This window comes from Armigeres subalbatus, chromosome 2 (genome assembly GCF_024139115.2).
Source record: "Armigeres subalbatus isolate Guangzhou_Male chromosome 2, GZ_Asu_2, whole genome shotgun sequence".
Lineage (NCBI taxonomy): Eukaryota > Metazoa > Arthropoda > Insecta > Diptera > Culicidae > Armigeres > Armigeres subalbatus.
This window is the reverse complement of record NC_085140.1, coordinates 73,680,113-73,699,511: the sequence shown is the minus strand read 5'-3', so window position 1 is coordinate 73,699,511 and position 19,399 is coordinate 73,680,113. Positions and strand designations below refer to the sequence as shown.

The 19,399-nt window shown below is 37.6% G+C and overlaps 2 protein-coding genes and 1 non-coding gene across 3 annotated transcripts; 1 reads left to right on the top strand and 2 right to left on the bottom strand.

Moving 5' to 3' along the window:
- The first annotated feature begins 557 nt into the window (after positions 1-557).
- On the top strand, positions 558-2,034 carry LOC134214540 (uncharacterized). Its single transcript, XM_062693899.1, has 2 exons — positions 558-687; positions 746-2,034. The coding sequence occupies exons 1-2, from the start codon at positions 591-593 to the stop codon at positions 1,450-1,452; spliced, it is 804 nt and encodes a 267-aa protein (XP_062549883.1). The 5' UTR covers positions 558-590; the 3' UTR covers positions 1,453-2,034.
- A 10,174-nt stretch (positions 2,035-12,208) lies between these two features.
- Trnat-agu (transfer RNA threonine (anticodon AGU)) lies at positions 12,209-12,283 on the bottom strand. Its single transcript has one exon. It is a non-coding gene; the product is annotated as a tRNA-Thr (tRNA).
- Positions 12,284-14,684: 2,401 nt separating this feature from the next.
- LOC134214539 (low affinity immunoglobulin epsilon Fc receptor-like) lies at positions 14,685-15,438 on the bottom strand. The gene is made up of 2 exons (XM_062693898.1): positions 15,247-15,438; positions 14,685-15,180 (listed from the first exon to the last, which is right to left on the bottom strand). Exons 1-2 carry the CDS (start codon positions 15,343-15,345, stop codon positions 14,800-14,802), a joined length of 480 nt encoding a protein of 159 aa, XP_062549882.1. The 5' UTR covers positions 15,346-15,438; the 3' UTR covers positions 14,685-14,799.
- Between the last annotated feature and the right edge of the window lie 3,961 nt (positions 15,439-19,399).

The following is a 19,399-nucleotide window of genomic DNA, read 5'->3' as shown; positions in this document are numbered from 1 at the left end:
TTTTTACGTGGATTTTTACCCAAAGACTATTTTACGGGTTTCCAATTATTAGGGGTATTCACTCAAATCTGCGTAACAATTAGTTTTGCGTAGAAATATGCAATGAAATGTTTCAAGAAACATTTCTTCTCTTATCTTGACGTCTACTTCAAATGAGAATTTGAAAATCTAGTAACCACTTGTACAATTGCCATATCAACGTGTTCTTCAAACGTGTAGCTTCATTACTTCGTGACAGTTTAGAACGCGAATATGGAGGGTGTAAGTAATTAAAACCTTGTCTTGTGTTTAACATATTATTCCAAATAACAATTAACATTTGCAGCTGACACAGCAAAAACAAAACGTCGTCGATTGAACCCAATTCATCGCTGGACAAGTGATGAAACCAGGGACATGCTTGAGACGGTTTTTGGATGAAGTGAAAAATAATCCTGAATTATTCGAGATATAATTCAATTTTTTTAAAGCTTTCATTGTTACTGATTATTTTTATTCATGTAGAAACCAACAGCCCAGATGTTCTACGCCAGAATAATGGAAAAACCGCATGCGTACGCGCACTCAATTGGATTGTGCTAAAAAATAAAATGAGAAATCTAAAATCTTCATACATATCTGCATCTACATGGAAAAGCCAAACTGGTGCTGGACTTCTATCAGAAGGATTAGATAACAGCGTTACAGGTAGTAGTACATATAGTATTTGGCCTTTCACTGGATTCTAATATTCCTTCAATTTCAGAATACATACAAAGGGTGTGTCCCTTCTGGAATATTCTTGAACAAATTTTTGGCCAACGTAAGAATGTGAATCCAGCGATCATCATCGAAACATCACATTCTGGTTTTAATGAATCAGTGAGCTATGATCAACTTGAAGAGCCACTTACATTACCTGTAGAGCCAGCAAATGAAATATTTGATGGAGATGATGCAGCTTTCAATTTCGACGATGTGTATGGAGAAAATCTAATTTGGGAAGATACAAGACCAGCATCCGATGCAGAAATTGAAACAAATTTTGATCCAGAAGTGATACATAATGAGCAGGAAGAAATCAACATCGAGTCGTCAGATACACCTACAACATCGACAAGAAACAGGAACTTGGAGACATTAAAAACTAAGTTGAAGCAGGGACAAAGAAAAACTAAGTGTTCCTCTAATTCAGGATCAATTTCAGCACTTGTTGCAATGCAGGACAAGAAATTGCTTTTTGAGGAAAAGAAGTGGGAGAGACAAAGGGAGTTCGATGAACAAAAGTTGGAAATTGAGAAAGAAAAGATCAATTTGGCTCGAATGCAAATAGAGCAGCAAACGACTATCCAAAAGTTAGAGATAGAACGTGATGAGCGCCTTGCCTTGGCCAACATGAAAATAGAAGCCGAAGTGCGGGAACGTGTTCAGAAATATGAATTAGAATTAAGGGCACGATACAATAACCATTAAGTTCAGTTTTAAATAATTTATTATACACACAAACTATTTATTCATTCATTTCTCTCAAGATCTCTAAAAGCGCTCGACGCTTCGTTACTCCTTCAATACTACAATTATCACCATTCTCGCGAACAAAATCTTCGATTTCATTTCTGTTCTCGATCGACGGTTCAAAATTTTCCTCGTTTTTTTGTTCTACTACGATATTATGTAAAATAGAACAAACCAATATCCATCGGCAAGCATATTTAACGGAATCGTTATCTTTTAATTCAATTTTAAGTTCTTTCAAAGAATTAAAGCTTTCTTTTAATAGACCAAAGGTATGCTCAACTCTAATACGGTACTTGCTCAGTTTTCTGTTAAAATATTTTCGCTCTTTCAGACTTCCTTCTGTTGAATTTGATCTATATGGAGTAATAACTGTTTCTGTCAGTTTGTACGCACTATCACCCACTATCCACTCATGTTCACTAAAATATTGAGAAGGGTATTTTGATAAATCGCAATTATTGTAAATCCTGCTATCATGAACACTTCCGGGATAACCCAAAACCAAATGTCGAATTTTATTCTCGTAGTCACATACAGCCTGAACTTTCAAGGAATAATCGTGTTTACGGGAAAAGTATGATTCAGGATCTTGAGAGGGTTCAGATAATCTAATTTCTGTTCCGTCAACATAACCGATGCAGTGAGGTAGCTCATGAAATGTTTCCGACACTATTTTTGATCGTTCATCTGCATTTCGCCAATACAAAAATCTATTTTTTAAATTCAAAACAGCTTCAAAAACTCGATGTGTTAAAATCTGAATTGTTCCCGCGTCTCCACCACCGAATAAATAAGCTATCTTGGCAATGGTTGCCCCTTCTCCGGATGATCCTAATCTATATAAAACTATCATAAGCTGCATTTCAATGGGAAATTGATTACAAGATCTTGGACCATTGAAAACTGGATCTTTTCGAATTAGGTTTAAAATTATGTTAAAATTACTCCAATTTACTCGCACTAGTTTTCGAAATCTGTCTTCGTTGAGTTCAGGAAGAACGTGGAGCAGAGAGTGGTGTGATTTTGGGACCGAATTTAAAACAAAATCAAGTGCGTATCTGTAAAACTCGGCAACCACTGTGGAACAGATGAGTTCTTCTATAACTTCATCTTCTCTTGCTTTTCGAGTATCTGAGGAATACAAAGCTGTTTTGAAAATCACTTCAATAATCATGGAGTATCTTACCATTATCTTCGTTCGATAATTCCAAATGGATCAGATCATAAATTGCATGATCTTTTAAACGACGGAGCAATTTCCTTTTTTCACTGATTCTGGGCATGTTTGTTTACGCGGTAGTATGAACGGTTTAGATGTAAAACTTTCAAGGCATGCTAGGATTGATCTTTTCTACGTTTGGAGCTAATGGAAATATTTCATTTCTGGTTTACGCAGCTTGTGTCATAAATTTTGGATACGCAAATAATCATCTCTTACGCAGTCGTTTACGCAGTTAAGTGAATCCCCCTATTATTATGATTGTATTCGTCGTAAATGTGCTGTGGATTGTTTATTTTGTTCATATTAATCTTGTCGAAGATCGAAGTAACAATCAATTTCTGAAATCTTGCAATTTCATCGGTGCTTTCGGTTAACCACAAGATAGTAGCATAACTAATTATAAACTTAAATTAAATTCGCTGCCCATGAGCGGCTTTCTTGTGGTGATTTACATTTTACTACGCTGTGCATTACATTCCATATTCTACGCAAGCATGAATACCTAGCAAAATATGAAACTGCAAACAAATGATTTAGTGTCATTTAGGCGAATGTCGTTTGGAGAATAGTTGAAATTTGTTTTTTATAATGCATATGTACGTTTTAATTACACCCTCGGAAATAATTATAAGGCATTCGCTGATTTTAATACAAAATGGACATGTTTGAGGATCGAAATCTCTATTTCTAGTGATTAGTGTGTGGCAGTAAAATGGCGCTGGGTTTTAATTATGGAAAGTCCAATCCAATAGATTTGAAGGTATCGAAGTAGGCGGTATATGAACGACATCGGAGAGCCAAAAAATATCAATCAAAGCAATCGTGGCAATTTGCCGTCAGTCAAACACATGTGGTGAACCATCTCAGACAGCAGTGATAGTTTTCCAACAGACTCCCGCTTGCCTATTCCCTCAATAAGCTCCACAATAAGATTGCGGATATATTTGGCTTCCCTGTCTAAAATTTCTTTTTTTTTGTATCTTTATTAGGGAGGCTTTTAAGAAATTGCTCAATTTTGTTTTTGGCTCAGTGTTAAAATTTTACAACAAATTTATTACACTATCCCAACAGAATTGAATTATTTTTCGCTCCCTTCAACCGTTTTCAATGTACTTAATAGAATTTTTACACTGAATTCAGATAAATTTTTCATAGAAATTTGGTTTCTCTCCTCCGCAAAGCTGAATTTCGGCTCCTCACTTTGAGAAGACGATATTCAAACTTTATGTTCAAAGTGAGAAGAAAAAATCAGGTTTGCAGAGCAGAGAAAGCAAATTTCAATGAAAATACGTACTTTTGTGAATTAAATTCCGTCTTTCTCAACAAGTGTACGTGCTAAATGAAATACAACAAGCCATATACATTCAGCATGACATATTCTGCGATATTCAAACTTTATTCTGCAAAGCCTATTCTACGAAATTTAAATATTATTCTCAAAGTGAGACGCCGAAATTCAGCTTTGCACCGCAAAGAAAACAAATTTCCTTGAAAATATGTACTTTTGTGAAATAAATTCCGTTTTTCACAACAAATGAACGTGTCAAATAAAACTCAACAACTTATTTGGCAAGGTGGATCGATCAGGTGGAAGATGACTTGCGGACCCTCCGTAGACTGCGTGGTTGGCGACGTGTAGCCATGGACCGAGCCGAATGGAGAAGACTCTTATATACCGCACAGGCCACTTCGGCCTTAATCTGATTAAATAATTAAATAAATAACTTATTTGGATCATGCACGATTTTTTCTATATAGTTCAAACCACATTCTCAAGTTTAGGTAGGAGCCGAATACCAGCTTTGCAGAACAGAGCAACCAAATTTCCATGAGAATACGTAGTTTTGTGAATTAGAACCCGTTTTTCGCTAAAACTGGACGAGTTACAATAAATCTGAATATGTGACTGAATTCAGCGAAGAAAAATCTTAAACGTACACAGAAAATGGTTGAAGAGAGTGAAACACTGTTGACTAGTGTTATTTACTCGAAGTTTCGACACAGGAATTGTTTTTTTTTTCGAGAGGAAAATATTTCCGTCGTTTGTTTTTTTGTATATTTAGTTTTAAACTTAAACAAACAAACGGTTCAAGCAAGACTGAACATGCGACGACAAACTACAGCAATATTTGACCATTCAAAATATGACCTCAGGCCACTTATAAAAGCTGCCAGTTTTTCAAGTTTCAACCGATTTTCCTAATTTTTGGTATTTGGCGAGATCTGTCTCCTAGGTGCAACAAATTTGCTTGAAAAACATTTAAATAAAATAAACATAAAAAATCACTGTTTCAGTACCCTTTTCACGAAAACCCCTCCCCGCGAGGTACCGGCCCATCTATGTTCAATCTTAGGTTACGAACTGAAATATTATGAAATTAACTTTTGAAACATTCCAAAAAAAATCCAAAGTTCGTCAGGCAATAAAAAAGTTATAGCAATTTCAATTTGGGGTCAATTTGACCCCAGAGCACAGACAACGTAAGTTTTTTTGAGCACAGACAGAAAGTTAACCGTCGGGTAAATAAAAACTCGTTGTAACATTGTAAAACGTTCAATAAATACAGTTGAAATTTGTTCCTTTACGAAGTGAAGTGAGAAGTGAAATGTTCGAAGTGAATAGTCAATAGTGAAAAGTTAGAGTTGAGAAGTGAGAAATTAGATGTTCAAAATGAGTGCAGAGTAGTGAAAAGTGAGTACCGAGAAATGGAGATTAGTATGTATGCAATAACAATTGAGAAGTGAATAGTTGGAAGTGAGAAATGAGAAGGGAGAAGTAGGAGGAAGTAGTGAGAAAAACAGAAGCAACAGTTGAGAAGCAAGATATGTTATGAGCTTGGTGAGTAATGAGATGTAAGACAGAAAGAAGATGGAAGAAGGAAGGTGGAAAAAGGTGGAAGGAAAAAGGAAGAACGAATGAGAAAAAATGAAGAAAGTAGCAGGAAGAAGGAACAAGAAAGAAGTGGAGAAAATTAATAAGAATGAAAAAGGAAGAAATACAAAAGAAGAATAAAGAACGACGAAAGAAGGAGGAAGAGAAGGAGGAAGCAATAATTAGGTAGAAGGAAGAAGGAAAAAAAAAGAAAGAAGGAAGAAGAAAGAAAGAAATAGGAAGGAACAGAGATTAATTAAATAATTTTCCATTCTTATATCTTACTTTTCACTTCTCGCTTCTCATTTGTCTCATCCGACTTCTCACTTCTCTCTTCCTACGGCTGACGTGATTTCTTACTTCTCACTTTTTACTTTTCACTTCTCAATTCTCACTCTCATTCCCCACTATTAACTTTTCAATTTTCATTTTATACTTCTCAATTCTTACTTCTAAATTTTCATTTCTCCCTTCACACTTTTCACATCTTTTGTTCTCACTCCTCAATTTTCATTCTTTACCTCATCCTTATTTCTCACTTCTCAGCCCGAGGTTGACTCGTCTCTTATTTGATGCATTAGTTAAGAGTTCACGTGAACATTTGTCATACCTGCTTTCCCATGAATAAGCGTGGACTTCACTGTACTCCCTTCATCTCCCAATTCTTTCCTCGTCTTTTATGGACTGGTTCAAAGCACGAGAGATGCGTAAAAATCACGAATAATTTTTAGCTTTACTGCATTTCAGCCTTTGGAATTGAGGATCTTGCAGGACATTTTTTTGAAAATTATTAATCTAAATCCTACGTCTTCTAAACAACACCAAACATTAATTTTCAATACAGTGTGCCAATTAGTGATTCACCCTGAGGAGTTGATAGTTGTTCGTTTCTTCTTTGTTGAGTGTGCCTCTTCAAATAGGACCTGTTTTGAGCGGATATATCGTCTCGACAGTCCTTTTGTATGGCAGTCCACATGGTCGTTTGTTTCGATTCAAGATGCGCCATGCCACTCCTGCGTTGGAGCTATGAATCGTTGAGAATAAATTTGTTCAGTTTTGTCAATCTAAAAAATGTCTCAACCCTAGAAAATAAAGTTCAGTCTTCAGGGCGTTTTTCATTATATCAGTCGAGTCCAATATGGTGCCACCATGGACAGAGTTTCTGTTGAGAAAATAATGCAGATTGATGGCACCTTTCGAAAAGAATATCGCCAAAACTGCAAAGATCCTGCTCGCTAGGAACGCTTATTTGTATGACACTTTCGGGTAATAACTGTTCCACTTCGACCGACGGCATTTTTTTCAATCATTAAAACTATATAGAAATGTGCTGTCAGATGTCGAAATGGTTGGTCACATTTGTCCTGATACCTTTCTTGTCCATCTGACTAAAACTCGAATTTAATATCACGTTCAGTTTACCGAAAACAAATCTATTTCAACAACAAAACGAGTCCTGATTTGAATATCTTTCATAAGTTTTAAGTAATACTACCTTAGAAGTTTAAAAATTATTTTCGTTACACTTCTCATACACATTTAAAGTGGATGGTCGTTTTTTTTTTAAAGAAATTATTATTATTTAATCAGACTAAGGCCGAAGTGGCCTGTGCGGTATATAAAAGTCTTCTCCATTCGGCTCGGTCCATGGCTACACGTCGCCAACCACGCAGTCTACGGAGGGTCCGCAAGTCATCTTCCACCTGATCGATCCACCTTGCCCGCTGCGCACCTCGCCTTCTTGTGCCCGTCGGATCGTTGTCGAGAACCATTTTCACCGGGTTACTGTCCGACATTCTGGCTACGTGCCCGGCCCATCGCAGTCGTCCGATTTTCGCGGTGTGAACGATGGATGGTTCTCCCAACAGCTGATGCAATTCGTGGTTCATTCGCCTCCTCCACGTACCGTCCGCCATCTGCACCCCACCATAGATGGTACGCAGCACTTTCCTTTCGAAAACTCCAAGTGCGCGTTGGTCCTCCACGAGCATCGTCCAGGTCTCGTGTCCGTAGAGGACTACCGGTCTAATTAGCGTTTTGTAGATTGTCAGTTTGGTACGGCGGCGAACTCTATTCGATCGGAGCGTCTTGCGGAGTCCAAAGTACGTACGATTTCCAGCCACTATGCGTCTCCGAATTTCTCTGCTGGTGTCATTTTCGGCAGTCACCAGTGAGCCCAAGTACACAAATTCTTCTACCACCTCAATTTCGTCACCACCGATGCAAACTCGCGGTGGGTGGCTCACATTGTCTTCTCTTGAACCTCTTCCTTCGTCTTCGACGTGTTGATGACTAGTCCGATCCGCTTAGCTTCCCTCTTCAGTCTGATGTAGGCTTCCTCCATCTTCTCAAAGTTACGTGCCATAATATCTATGTCGTCGGCGAAACCAAATAGCTGGACGGACTTATTGAAAATTGTACCACTCGTGTTAATCCCTGCTCTTCGTATTACCCCTTCCAAAGCGATGTTGAATAGCAAACACGAAAGAAAATAACAAATAAAATAAAAAGCAACAGTTAGTTGGTGGAAAACACTTTGTTTTCGCCAGGTATGCAAAGATTTGGATAACATATTCTGTAAATTATCAATGTAAAACAGAAACTGTACAGAATGAAAAACATACATTCTAACTGTATGAACATATGTCTCACAGTGTTGAGAGAGACTAGCAAAGATCCCTTTAGATGCAAATCATTATAAAGCGACTCAACTTATGCATACGACATGCATTCAAAAATTCAGGTAATTTTAGCCTGGAGGCCAAATTGCTAGTAATTAAGATTTCGATTCTCAAAAAGGTCCATTTTGTTTAAATAACTGCACTGCCCATGCTCGCATATTTGTAACACTCGCATTTTTGTTCATTTTGGAAAAAGGGTAATAATCGTCCGGAAAGCTCAATTTATTGCATCTAATCCCACAACCGGGCCACAACAGTAAAATAGGCTTCACTAATTTGCTTATCTGTAGCAAGCTGGAAATGATAGACAAATGATTTACAAAATCAACAAAAATGCCAATGTTACAAATATGCGATCATGGACAGTGCCTTATAATTATTTCCGGGAGTGTACAATCGTACCCAACTAAATATATCCCAATCAGCAAGTACTTTGAGTCACAACTGACTTATTTCCTACTTCTCACTTCTCACTATTTTTCAGCCATAGACTTGTTCGACTAAATGACATTTCCGCAAGCATTTCCGCTAAAAAATCGCTTCCTGTCAAACGACCATTTAGACCAAACGTCTTTTTCGGCCAAATTACCTGTTCTGTCAAAAGACATTTTCGGGCAAATGTCCCTTATTGATAAATTTCGACCAAAGTACATTGCTGGTCAAACGATCTATTCGGCCAAATGATCCGTTCGGCCAAATGGCTCTTTCTGCAAAACAATCTTTTTGGCTAAACCGCATTTTTGGCCCAATGACCTTTTCTGCCAAATGGCCTATTGGGTCAAACGACCTTTCTAGACAAATTCTTTTCGGTCAGATGGGATTGGACCTGTGTGCTCGATTAGATGGCATAATTTGATTTCCAAATTTCAAAAAGTTTCTCAAAAACAAAAAAAACTTATTGAAGTCTCATCATGATTATAAAATAATGTTAGTTTAATCCAATAAATATATTAGGAGTAAGCATATGCGGTATTTCTAAAAAAAATCGTTTCAGGTGGTTCGAAACGAAAATCCGCGGAATTTCGCGGAATTTTAGCATGTCGAAATCTGCTTTCTTGATTTCGTTCCGTTTGAAAAAAACTAGCTTCTAATGAAATTTAACGGAATTCCGCGGAATTTCGAAACAATTTTAAACTTAAACCATACTTCATATTATCAAAAATTTTGGCTGCGCCGCTGAACAAATTCGTTAAGTTGTTTTCAAAACTTTAGGTTATACACATTTCACAAAATTATAAAAATATCACAAAATATAAATTTGAATCTTGGAAACACTGGCGTTAATGCTTACTACATAACCCCATTTTTATTCGACAAATACGTATGTAGTTTTCTTCTATAAAACGTATTCAGTGTTTCCAAGATTCAAATTTATATTTTGTGATATTTTTTTACTATTTGCACAATATGAATGCAGAATGCAGCTACCTCGCGTAGCAGAAATTTGTTTAACCAGTGTGCAATCGACCGCGTTGATGCTGATTACGCCAGCTAGTGTGGGAGAACGCGAAGTGATAAAACTAATGTCTGCATCGAAGAGCACAAAATTATTCAGTGCGGAAGCGATCGTGTTGTAGAAGCACATTGACCTTGCGTTGGATTGATTTGAAACACAGTTTTCGTCCTCTGTTTTTAAAATAACTTCGTATACAATAAATATTTTGTCGCTTACCAAGGGGTTTCACGTGAATTACCTTCTCAACTAACCAACGATTCCTTTCCCGTAGCACTCACGGAGATGCAGAGCATTCCTCAGTCTCTTATAACAATGAGTGTTAAACTAAATTTCTTCTCCTAATCCTAAATTGACTATAAGCACGTGACCAGCATAGTTATTGGTCATGAATTGGAAACTCCGAAGCAAGTATACAATAAGAATAACTTTTTTGTATCCCAAGAATATTATTTAATTGGTGAGCTGTGCATATTTGCTGTTTCTTGGCCAATCATGATTAGCAACTACGATGTGTACAGTTAATCAAGCTAAGCTCTTATTTGACTATTTGCACATTGAAACATTGCAGATTTGTGGGCATTTCTAGATCTTTGCATGGAATTTGCAAAAAAAATCCAGAACGGGTTGAAAGATCATTAAAAAGATCATTTCAAATGTTGTTCTAGTAATTTCAATTCTCTATCTGCGTATACGCCTGGCAGATGTGGATACACAATTGAGTATCCCACTAAATAAAAAAATAAATCTAAGCATTAATTTTCTAATTTTGACTTGCCATAAAACCGCGCTGGCAAAATAATGTGAACTATGCTTCAGCATAATTACATAATTCTTAAGTGAACTAAGGTTTTAAATGAAATTTGAATCCGTATATGAAAAATCCCACAATTCCTATATTGTTATATACTTACTGATATAAAACTAATATAAAATGGTATATGGTATAAAATGGAAGCACATGCCCCACGAAGAATTCCTTTGAAAGCGGCACAAATGCGGGGGTATTGTCTTATCGCCAATGGTATATGCGGCGATTTATCACACATTGCTTCTTCTGTTATTAAAACTCTATTGGTCACAAAACAGTCATTTGACTTGGAAAAGGTGAATTCAGAATTGCGTACATAATGTAAAACAAATTTAATGAAAAATTCGTTTCGTTTCGAAAAATTTCGAAATAAATGAACTTTGATTTCGTTTCGTTTCGATCCGAATCGACATAGACATTTGAAATTTCGTTTCGTTTCGTTTCGTTAGAAAAAAGTGTGTTATCGCATACCCTTAATTAGGAGACCGATATAAATCTCTGGTTTTTATGTAATCTCAATTGAAATCACTCAGAACTTGGTTATTGTTTTTGTTTTTAAAGATTTACAGTTTAAACTCAAGCATTTCAAATCCCATGATGTTTCGCAGTATTTTGAACGTTATCACCAAAATCTCTACTTAAGCCACGATGGCATCCAGACAAAAGCTTCGAATCAAATCGGTAGCTTGATTAGATGTTGCAAAATCTCCAATGATTACTTAGGTTAGAATCGATCTAGTCGTAAACGTCAAAATATCCAAATCGACTGCAGAAAAGTCTTTCTGTAATATGAAATCAAAGACTATACTCAGATAAAAATGTTCTATGATCTTAAATGTGTTTTTCATGAATATTAGACTGAAGCAGGACACAAAAAGTTGTCCGATTCTTCGAGGGGCTTTTTTTTGATAAAAAAAAATCAATTTCTTTTAGCATAATCGGTCGTCGCATAAGCTGGCGCATTTGACTTGAAATTTATTTGAGGTTTCAGCCAAAATATATTAAAACTACACTTCTGTAACTTTTTTGTTCTTGAAATTGGTTCGGAAAGCTCGATTGAGCCCAGAATTGCAGCAAAGGCAGCTGTTATAAACAATTCCACAGAACATTGTACGATGGTTAAATGAACTTTTATTTAGTTTTCGCCTGATTTATTAGGAGTTGGATTGTGGACCTTGAAATTCGTTGATTGCCATGACTTGCGCATGAGATCAAAGGTGGCTGCGATATGTGTTGTACTGTCCATGATCTCATAGTTGACGTATCAACCATTCGAAATTTCGGCGAATTTCATTTAAATGATAATAATTATTACGCGTTTACTAGAATAATTCAACCGCTGAAACATCGATACTTTGCTTGTTCCAAGCCACATTTAAAAGCTTACGGGTTGTGATGTTTTAAATTTCCGATGTTTGTCCCTAAATTATTCGAAATACATGCGAAAGTGCAATGGTTGTTACGTCAACTATGGGATCATGGGCAGTGAAGCACATCTGCAGTCATATATCGGGCTCGAATTGGGATCATGCAACTTATTTAGAAAACAAACATTTATTTATTGATTCTGTAATATGCAAGCGTTTTTTTTTTCAAAACTAATTTCCTTTGTTGTGAAAACTCATATATGCGGAAGATATTGATTTGAAAAATGTATTGGAGGTAACCACTTTTCCTTCGATAGGACTCGAACCCACGACCCTACAGTACACTAGACTGGTGCTTTAACCAACTAAGCTACGAAGGACCCCCGTCGGGCTGCGCAACCTAGCGGCTACTGATAATCACTCGCAATCCATTTATTCCGAAAGGTTCCGAAACAAAACAAAAAATCACAATTTGTAACCAAACAATTACAAAATGCTCGCTTTAGCAAGAATTCGCCTTCCAAAGTTTGTTGAAAAGTTAAGTTACGCCCAAATAGCAAATCTGTTCCGATATGTAGAAGGTTCCCCCAAACAGACGCGACGCGTTTCTATCACTTGGAGAGTGCGATTATGTCGCCGTTGGTATGAAAGCGTAAATGGAACATTGCCCAAACCGACCCAACGATAGAATCGCGGCGACTAGTTGTCGCTGCGATGAGATTGCTTAGATCTGAGTGAGCCTTTAATCGCACACAAAACCTCACATCGCAGTACATCAAAACCTCACATTGTACACATTTGATGCGTATTTTTTTAATTGAATCAATGATTTACTAATTAGACAACTCTCCTTCTAATAAATCAGCCGGAAACTAAATACAAGTTCATTTAATCATCGTACAATGTTCTGCGACATTGATGTTTAACATACCAACTGCCATTTTTGCGAACCATGGCTCAATTGGGCTTTGCGAACCAATTTCCAGGACGGCTAACAACCTCATATGAACGTTAAATCAAATGCGTCAGCTTATGCAACAACCGATAAGGCTGAAATTTTCGGAGATTGATTTTCTTAACCAAAGGCACAATCCTGGGGGAGTAGACAACTTTTTTCGAACACGTGGAATATAGAAGCATCTTTTAATCGAACTCACTGTTATTTTGAGTCAAAATTAATACAAACAGCGCTTGCTTGTAGAATTCAATGACATTCAAAATAGTATCAAATGGCCATAAGGATAATCAAAAATATTTATTCTGCACCAATTTTAATAATTCACAAGAAATTCACAATTTCAAAGACTAATCAGTTCAGTATGCTTAACGCATGAAAAACGCAATCCACCGCAATCCAAACTCGTTTGTCTACTGCTGCATTCCTAAAAAATCACTGAATCTTGAACAGTTAGCGTCCAATACCTAACATCAATTCACTTCTTTTCACTTTTCACAAATTGTCATCTTTGTTAAGACAAATATTGTTTCGATTAGTGGCGATCCGGTTCACTCATGATCACAAAGTTGCGAAGACACTGTTTTACTCAATCGCTCAAAGATGTAAGCCAAATTTCCAACTTTATCCAAGAGCCATGTTTCCACTTTACTCTGATCGCTGCAAACAGCTTCCGCGCCGCTAAATGCTCAAACCACGTCTAACCATTCGATAGGAACAGCACCCGAACGGGTTGATCGTTCCCAGACTCCTGAAATCAGAACAACGGACGTTCCCTCTTCAACCCTTTATCTTCGTTTGTATTAGAATACATTCACTGTTTTTTTTTGTCTTGCCTAGACAACACTAAAAAAGAAACTCGCCGTTTCCCATCACCTCGCGACAAAAAATACCAACTGAATACTTGGTCGATTCACGGTTTGAACCTTAGCTCTAGAGACCGCTCCGTCTGACGCTTTCAGGAAATTTAAATATAAATTAGGATTCTCACATATTCCTCGGAACGAATCACACGGCCAACAATGGAAACAAAAAAGCTGCGTACCTTTCCGTTTTTTTGCCGGTCCTCATCAGGAGCGGAGACGAGTCCTCTTGGCTTCACGGCAGCTCGTTTGCATAAATAATTATTTATTTACCTCCGCGCCGTTGTCGATGTCGGTTGACTGAGGCGACGGCTTAACCCTTTCTACGTTGACCGAGATTCTGCTATTCAGCTGTGCGTCTGTTCGCTCAACCCCTCGAGCTCCAGAATCCATTTCGGTGTTGCATCGCATCCAGTATGCAAATCAGGAAATGATTTCCGGGCTTCCGCTGGGATGGTAGAAGATTTGATTTAAGATGTGTGACGAAATGCACCTGGAATGTGATATTAAATTTAATAAATGTGTGCCCGTCGGAGAGCTGCAACGGTGGAATTGAATTCCGAATAAAAATGAGATTCTTATCGTTGGGAAATCCATTTCAACTAGAAGCTTGCGTCGAAGCACGGTAGATTTTCTGGCTATCTTTTGCATCAAATATCTTTGTGGAAGTAACCAAAAAGACGATCTTGCAGTAAGCTATTATTGTAAAGAGGCATCCAGAACAGGAGCGCACAAAAAAGCTGTAACGTGCAGCGTATTTTCTTATTAAATCCCGTTCGAGTTGTATCTTTTCACTCTGACACAACAAACCGTAATACTTGAGAGGATTGAATACGAAGGAACCTTCTTCTTACTATACATTTTTGTACGCATGGAATTTCCTTCCAGCAAGGCTTGGTGTTTCTATTGAGTTAATCGTTTTTTTTGATCAGCGTTGATTGATATGGGATGGGAATACCTTTTCTTTTATTTAGTTAAAAACAACACATAATGAAACAAATTATCAATTGTCGGCATTGGAGGAATCTAAAGCTATTAAAATTTACAAACATCACTGGGAATACCCATCTAATCGCTTCTACTTGAATTGTTCTATACACGAAACCGGTTCTATCCTCTCGCAAATAGCAGTCAGCTCCGTGGTGCAGTGTCCATCGTTCCAAGTCCAATAGAATTCCAAATCTTGCCAGTAGTGCAACACCACGCAGTGTTCATCGAGGCCACTTGGCTCACCGATTTTCCATTTGCTGAAAACCATCCGATCGCCCGTTCCGTGCCAAATAAATGTTCCATCCAGGCCCAGGTCGCTGGCTCCAAGCCAACCGCCGAAGTAGGCCTGTGGGTGGGCTTGAGTGGTTTTAGCTTCGCTGACGAGCATCTGATGCTTGGCTTGCGAATCGATGACGGCCAAACGCATGCCCAGCCGGTGACAATATTCATTTGCTTGGAACCAATTTTTCTACAAGATGGTAACAACTGTTTTTATCGAATAATGGATCAAATTTCACAGAAATGTGCGGTTCACCTTGTACGCCGAGAAGTGGAACTTGTTTTCAGCCAACGTTGCTTGTAAATGACAAATCGAAAGAAGCGCCAATAGCAGGGTTCCACACTTCAGCACCATACTGTTAGGCTTACTTTAAGCAGTCCCCGCCAATGTAAACGAATAGGTTCTTTGCTTCCGTAACGTAGAACGTCTGCTTGTAAACTGATCAGATGTGAAGGCAAGCCCGTTTGGAATAGTGGATTAACAAAACCGAAATCAAAACAAAGAGCAATTTCTACTTGATAACAAACAGATAATTGCAACAAAGCAAGATGAGAATATTTTCAATACCGTCTTCTCAGCATGTAAAGATTTTTCACTAAGATTTTAGCAAGCAAGGGGATTTTTAGCAAGCAAGCAACATTCTTCGGATGTTCTCAATAATTACTTGGGAATTGACTTCTGACATTTTTCGTAAATATCTTTAAACATTCTTTAGGAAATACCTCCAGGTTTTTTTTCCAAGAGATTTCAAGAATACTTACAGCAATTTATATAGCAACTCTTTCTAAAAATATTTCAGGTATTCCTTCGGATACCATCGAAAGTTCCACTCCCTCGGAAATTCATCCAGTAATTCCTCAGGAATTTCCAGCAAGAACTATATCCATGATTGTAGGACAAAAATTCATTAGAAGATTCCGAACGATTCATTAACGAAATTTTCAAAGAAACTCCTGAAAGGCACTTCCGATATTCTTAAATTTCTCCAAGAATTCTTTCGGTATTTCTCCTACAGATTTCTCCAGAAATATAACGGAATTTTCTTCAGAAATAAATTCAGAAATTCGTTTGGAAATATCTCAAAAGATCTCTTTGAAAACTCAAAGAAGGAATCCGAAAAAATATCGAAAATTTCTTCTTAAATTCATTCACAAATTCTTGCAGAAAGAGATTCTTTTAGAAATTCCTTAGGAAATTCTTTTAAGAACTCCTTTTAAATTTCTTTGAAAATTTCTTCGAAAATACCTAAGGAAAATCCTTCGAATATTTCTTCAGTACTACTCACATGAGCGTTCGGAAATTCTTCAGTAGTTATTTTGAGAACTTTTTCAGAAATTCACTCCAGGAATAATTTAGAAAATTACACCGGGAATTCCTTTTACATTCGTCCAGGGATTGCTTCGGAAAATTCTCTGGAAAGGTTTTTGTAAATATCACCGGGAATTCCTTCCTCCTTATGGAAATCATTTGTAAATTCTTCTTGTAAAATTATATGCAGGAATTATTACGGAAATGTTGTTGGAAGAATTTTTCCGGAAATTTATTTTTTTAAATGAAATTGGAATGAATCGGAATTTTTGGAAGAAATTTCAAAGGAATTTACAGATGAAATTACCCAAAAGTTACTTCCGAATGATTCATTAAAAAAACTTTTTAAGCACTGGCAGTGAAGATATATCAGCTTCTACAGATATATTCTTCCCTCCCCCTACATACAAGTGCTTGGCAGAAAGAAGATCGTGCGATTTATACCATCACAAATATTGCCCTCCGCTCGCTTTCAAATCGATTTCTATATAAAAACATTCTGCATGCCTGCCGTATCCTAACGGAACTACAGAGTCTAGTTGGGTCAATAAAATCCAACTCTGAAGTGAGATGGTCGTTATCGGACCTAGCCGAATCGAAAACTCTGATCAGAGTCGCCATCGGACCTTTTCAGATCAAGAAAAATCCAAAGCCGGTTGATGAAATATATGAAATGAAAATGATCGGAATCAGTCGAATTGAGAAAAACCCAACTCTTTAGTGGGTTGGCTGGTGATCGAAATCGACATCTATTTGGATTAAGGAGCCACTACTGGTCTCTGGAAATAGTTGGGTCAGTGAAGTTCAACTCTACTATCGGAAGCAGCAGGGCAAGGAAAAAATTCAACTTTGGACCAATATCTGATAATTTTTAAGAACAATTCGTAATCATTAAGAACATTCTTTTCCTCTAATACCAACTACAATTTTACAAAACAAACATTTTATTTTTGAAATCCTTCGCTTCGATCTTTTTTGCTATTTCTTTTTGGGAAAATTGTCAGATGGATACCATTAGTTCAAATACGCACCCTAGTTAAGCTTTTCAACTCTTATTGGTCCCAATGAAGTAGTCAAATTCGCTGCTAATCTAATATTCAACGGCTATGCTTTATTTTCCACCGCTGTGCTAGTACAAGTTTCGGGTCCAAAAAGTCGAAAAGTCAAATGCGACCGAAATGATCAATTTTCGGATCACTTGAAGATTTACTGAATAAAACAAACAAACTTATCTTGAATCATAGGATGCTATGCTAGTCTCTGTAATAAACTTTTCCTGTTATCAGTTATGACAGCAAAAGGATCCTTTAGAATTTGGTTAAGCGGCTGATACTTATATATTCAAATAACAATTTGAAGATGGTACTTTTGGATGTTTTTATTATCAATTCAGTAGAAAACCGAATTGGGCGATTAGCGAAGTTGGATTTTCTCACAATCCGTACGCTAAACCTAACTTCGGGAGTAGTGCGCTGTTTTCATTTGGTGATGCGCTATACAGCGCACTACTTCCGAAATTAGGTTTAACGTATGGATTGTGAGAAAAATCCAACTTCGATGGCGGCTGATTCGGTTTTGTACTGAATTGATAATATTAAACTGGCCCTTGTAACCGCTTTTGGAAGTCCCCGAGAAACCAGAATAGATATTAAAACATTGTTTGCTCTACACTACTCAAAATATCTCTTCCATAGATCTCTGGACTAAACCGATTTCTTATTTTTTCGGCCCTTTATCTCATATAATTGTTTTCATAGGGTGATTCTTGATTTTGACGCCCCCTAAAGGCTGACGCCCTTGGCGGGGGCCAACCTGGCCAACCGCACGCTACGGCGCTGCATGTACGTCTAGGTTTGGAAGATGATATAAGCATTTCCATATCATTGTAAATCGTTTAACTTCACATAGAAGTAATACACTCATACCGTTAATATTAAATGATTTTAGGAATAATTTCCTTGAAGCCCCTCTAATTTGTTGACATCACACGAAGTGGACGGATTTTGGTCCCTCACGGTATCCAGCCGAGTTTCATTAGCCAATCCAGTATTTTGTGCTCGGTAATGGCGGCGTGAGTTCCTCTGCATTTGACATTCAAGAGGTAGAAAACATTGGAACTCATCAAGTATGCCTTGATACAATTCAAAATATTGAACTAAATCAACAAATGTCATAAATAAACTACAAAAGCATATACGCGAAAACCTGACACGAAATCGACAGTACTTCGTCCAGCAAAGGTACATTAAGTAGCCTATCCACAGCAAAACCTAAAATATGAGAAAAGCATTAATATTAGGTAAAACATAAGATACACAATAGGAACTTATTTAATTAGCTAAAAAAAATGACATTTGTTTGTTGACACCAAAAATATTACTTCAATCATGGCAAACTTGATGATTTCCAATGTTTTCTACCTCTTGAATGTCAAATTGAGGGGAACTCACGCCGCCATTATCGAGCGCAAAATACTGGATAGCCACATGGAACCTAATCCTGCGGAATTTTCCAGTCATGCCTAACCTACTAGGCTGCCCTGAAATCTTTTGGCCGCAATGAAATATACCCAATAAGGTCTCAAACCTCCCCAAACATAGTTTTCCTCGATTTGATAAAACAGGCCTGATGCAGTTTTTTCCCGATCAGTCAGTGGCGCCTCAGCCATGATATTCTTATCCACAAAGCCTGTTCTTCTTCTCGCGACGTCGCCGATCTATCTAGTTGACCTCGTATTTATCGAAGTTTGTCGAGAGGTTAGTGAATCGTAAGCTGCGGGAGCAACCTAAAGCCGATGGAAGAATTGGCTTTCATCAACACGCCTTTCACCCCGGATATGAGACCAGCTCCTACGGCTTCTTCCCTCTACACTCGCTGAGGATGCCAGCGCTGAAGCAGGTGTCCTCCAATTTCGCCATAGTGTGCCATAAGGCTGCCGCTTTTGCTTGCACTGCATCCAGGATCCCTCGCATTATCCAAAGGGCCCGGACTCAGCACACGATGGCTGACGTCAGTATACCCCCAGCGACTAGGATCCACTGACTCTCCGATAACAGGCCATTAGGCCGAAGGTCATTAGGTCAGATGATCATTAGGTCGA

What these genes read in the sequence shown, in the direction of transcription:
- LOC134214540 (XM_062693899.1), top strand. Translation starts at nt 591, where the DNA reads ATGAGAAATCTAAAATCTTCATACATATCTGCATCTACATGGAAAAGC. An exon ending in ATTAGATAACAGCGTTACAG is followed by an intron (nt 688 to 745) that starts GTAGTAGTACAT and finishes CTTCAATTTCAG; the next exon opens with AATACATACAAAGGGTGTGT.
- LOC134214539 (XM_062693898.1), bottom strand. Translation starts at nt 15,345, where the DNA reads ATGGTGCTGAAGTGTGGAACCCTGCTATTGGCGCTTCTTTCGATTTGT. An exon ending in TCCACTTCTCGGCGTACAAG is followed by an intron (nt 15,181 to 15,246) that starts GTGAACCGCACA and finishes ACCATCTTGTAG; the next exon opens with AAAAATTGGTTCCAAGCAAA.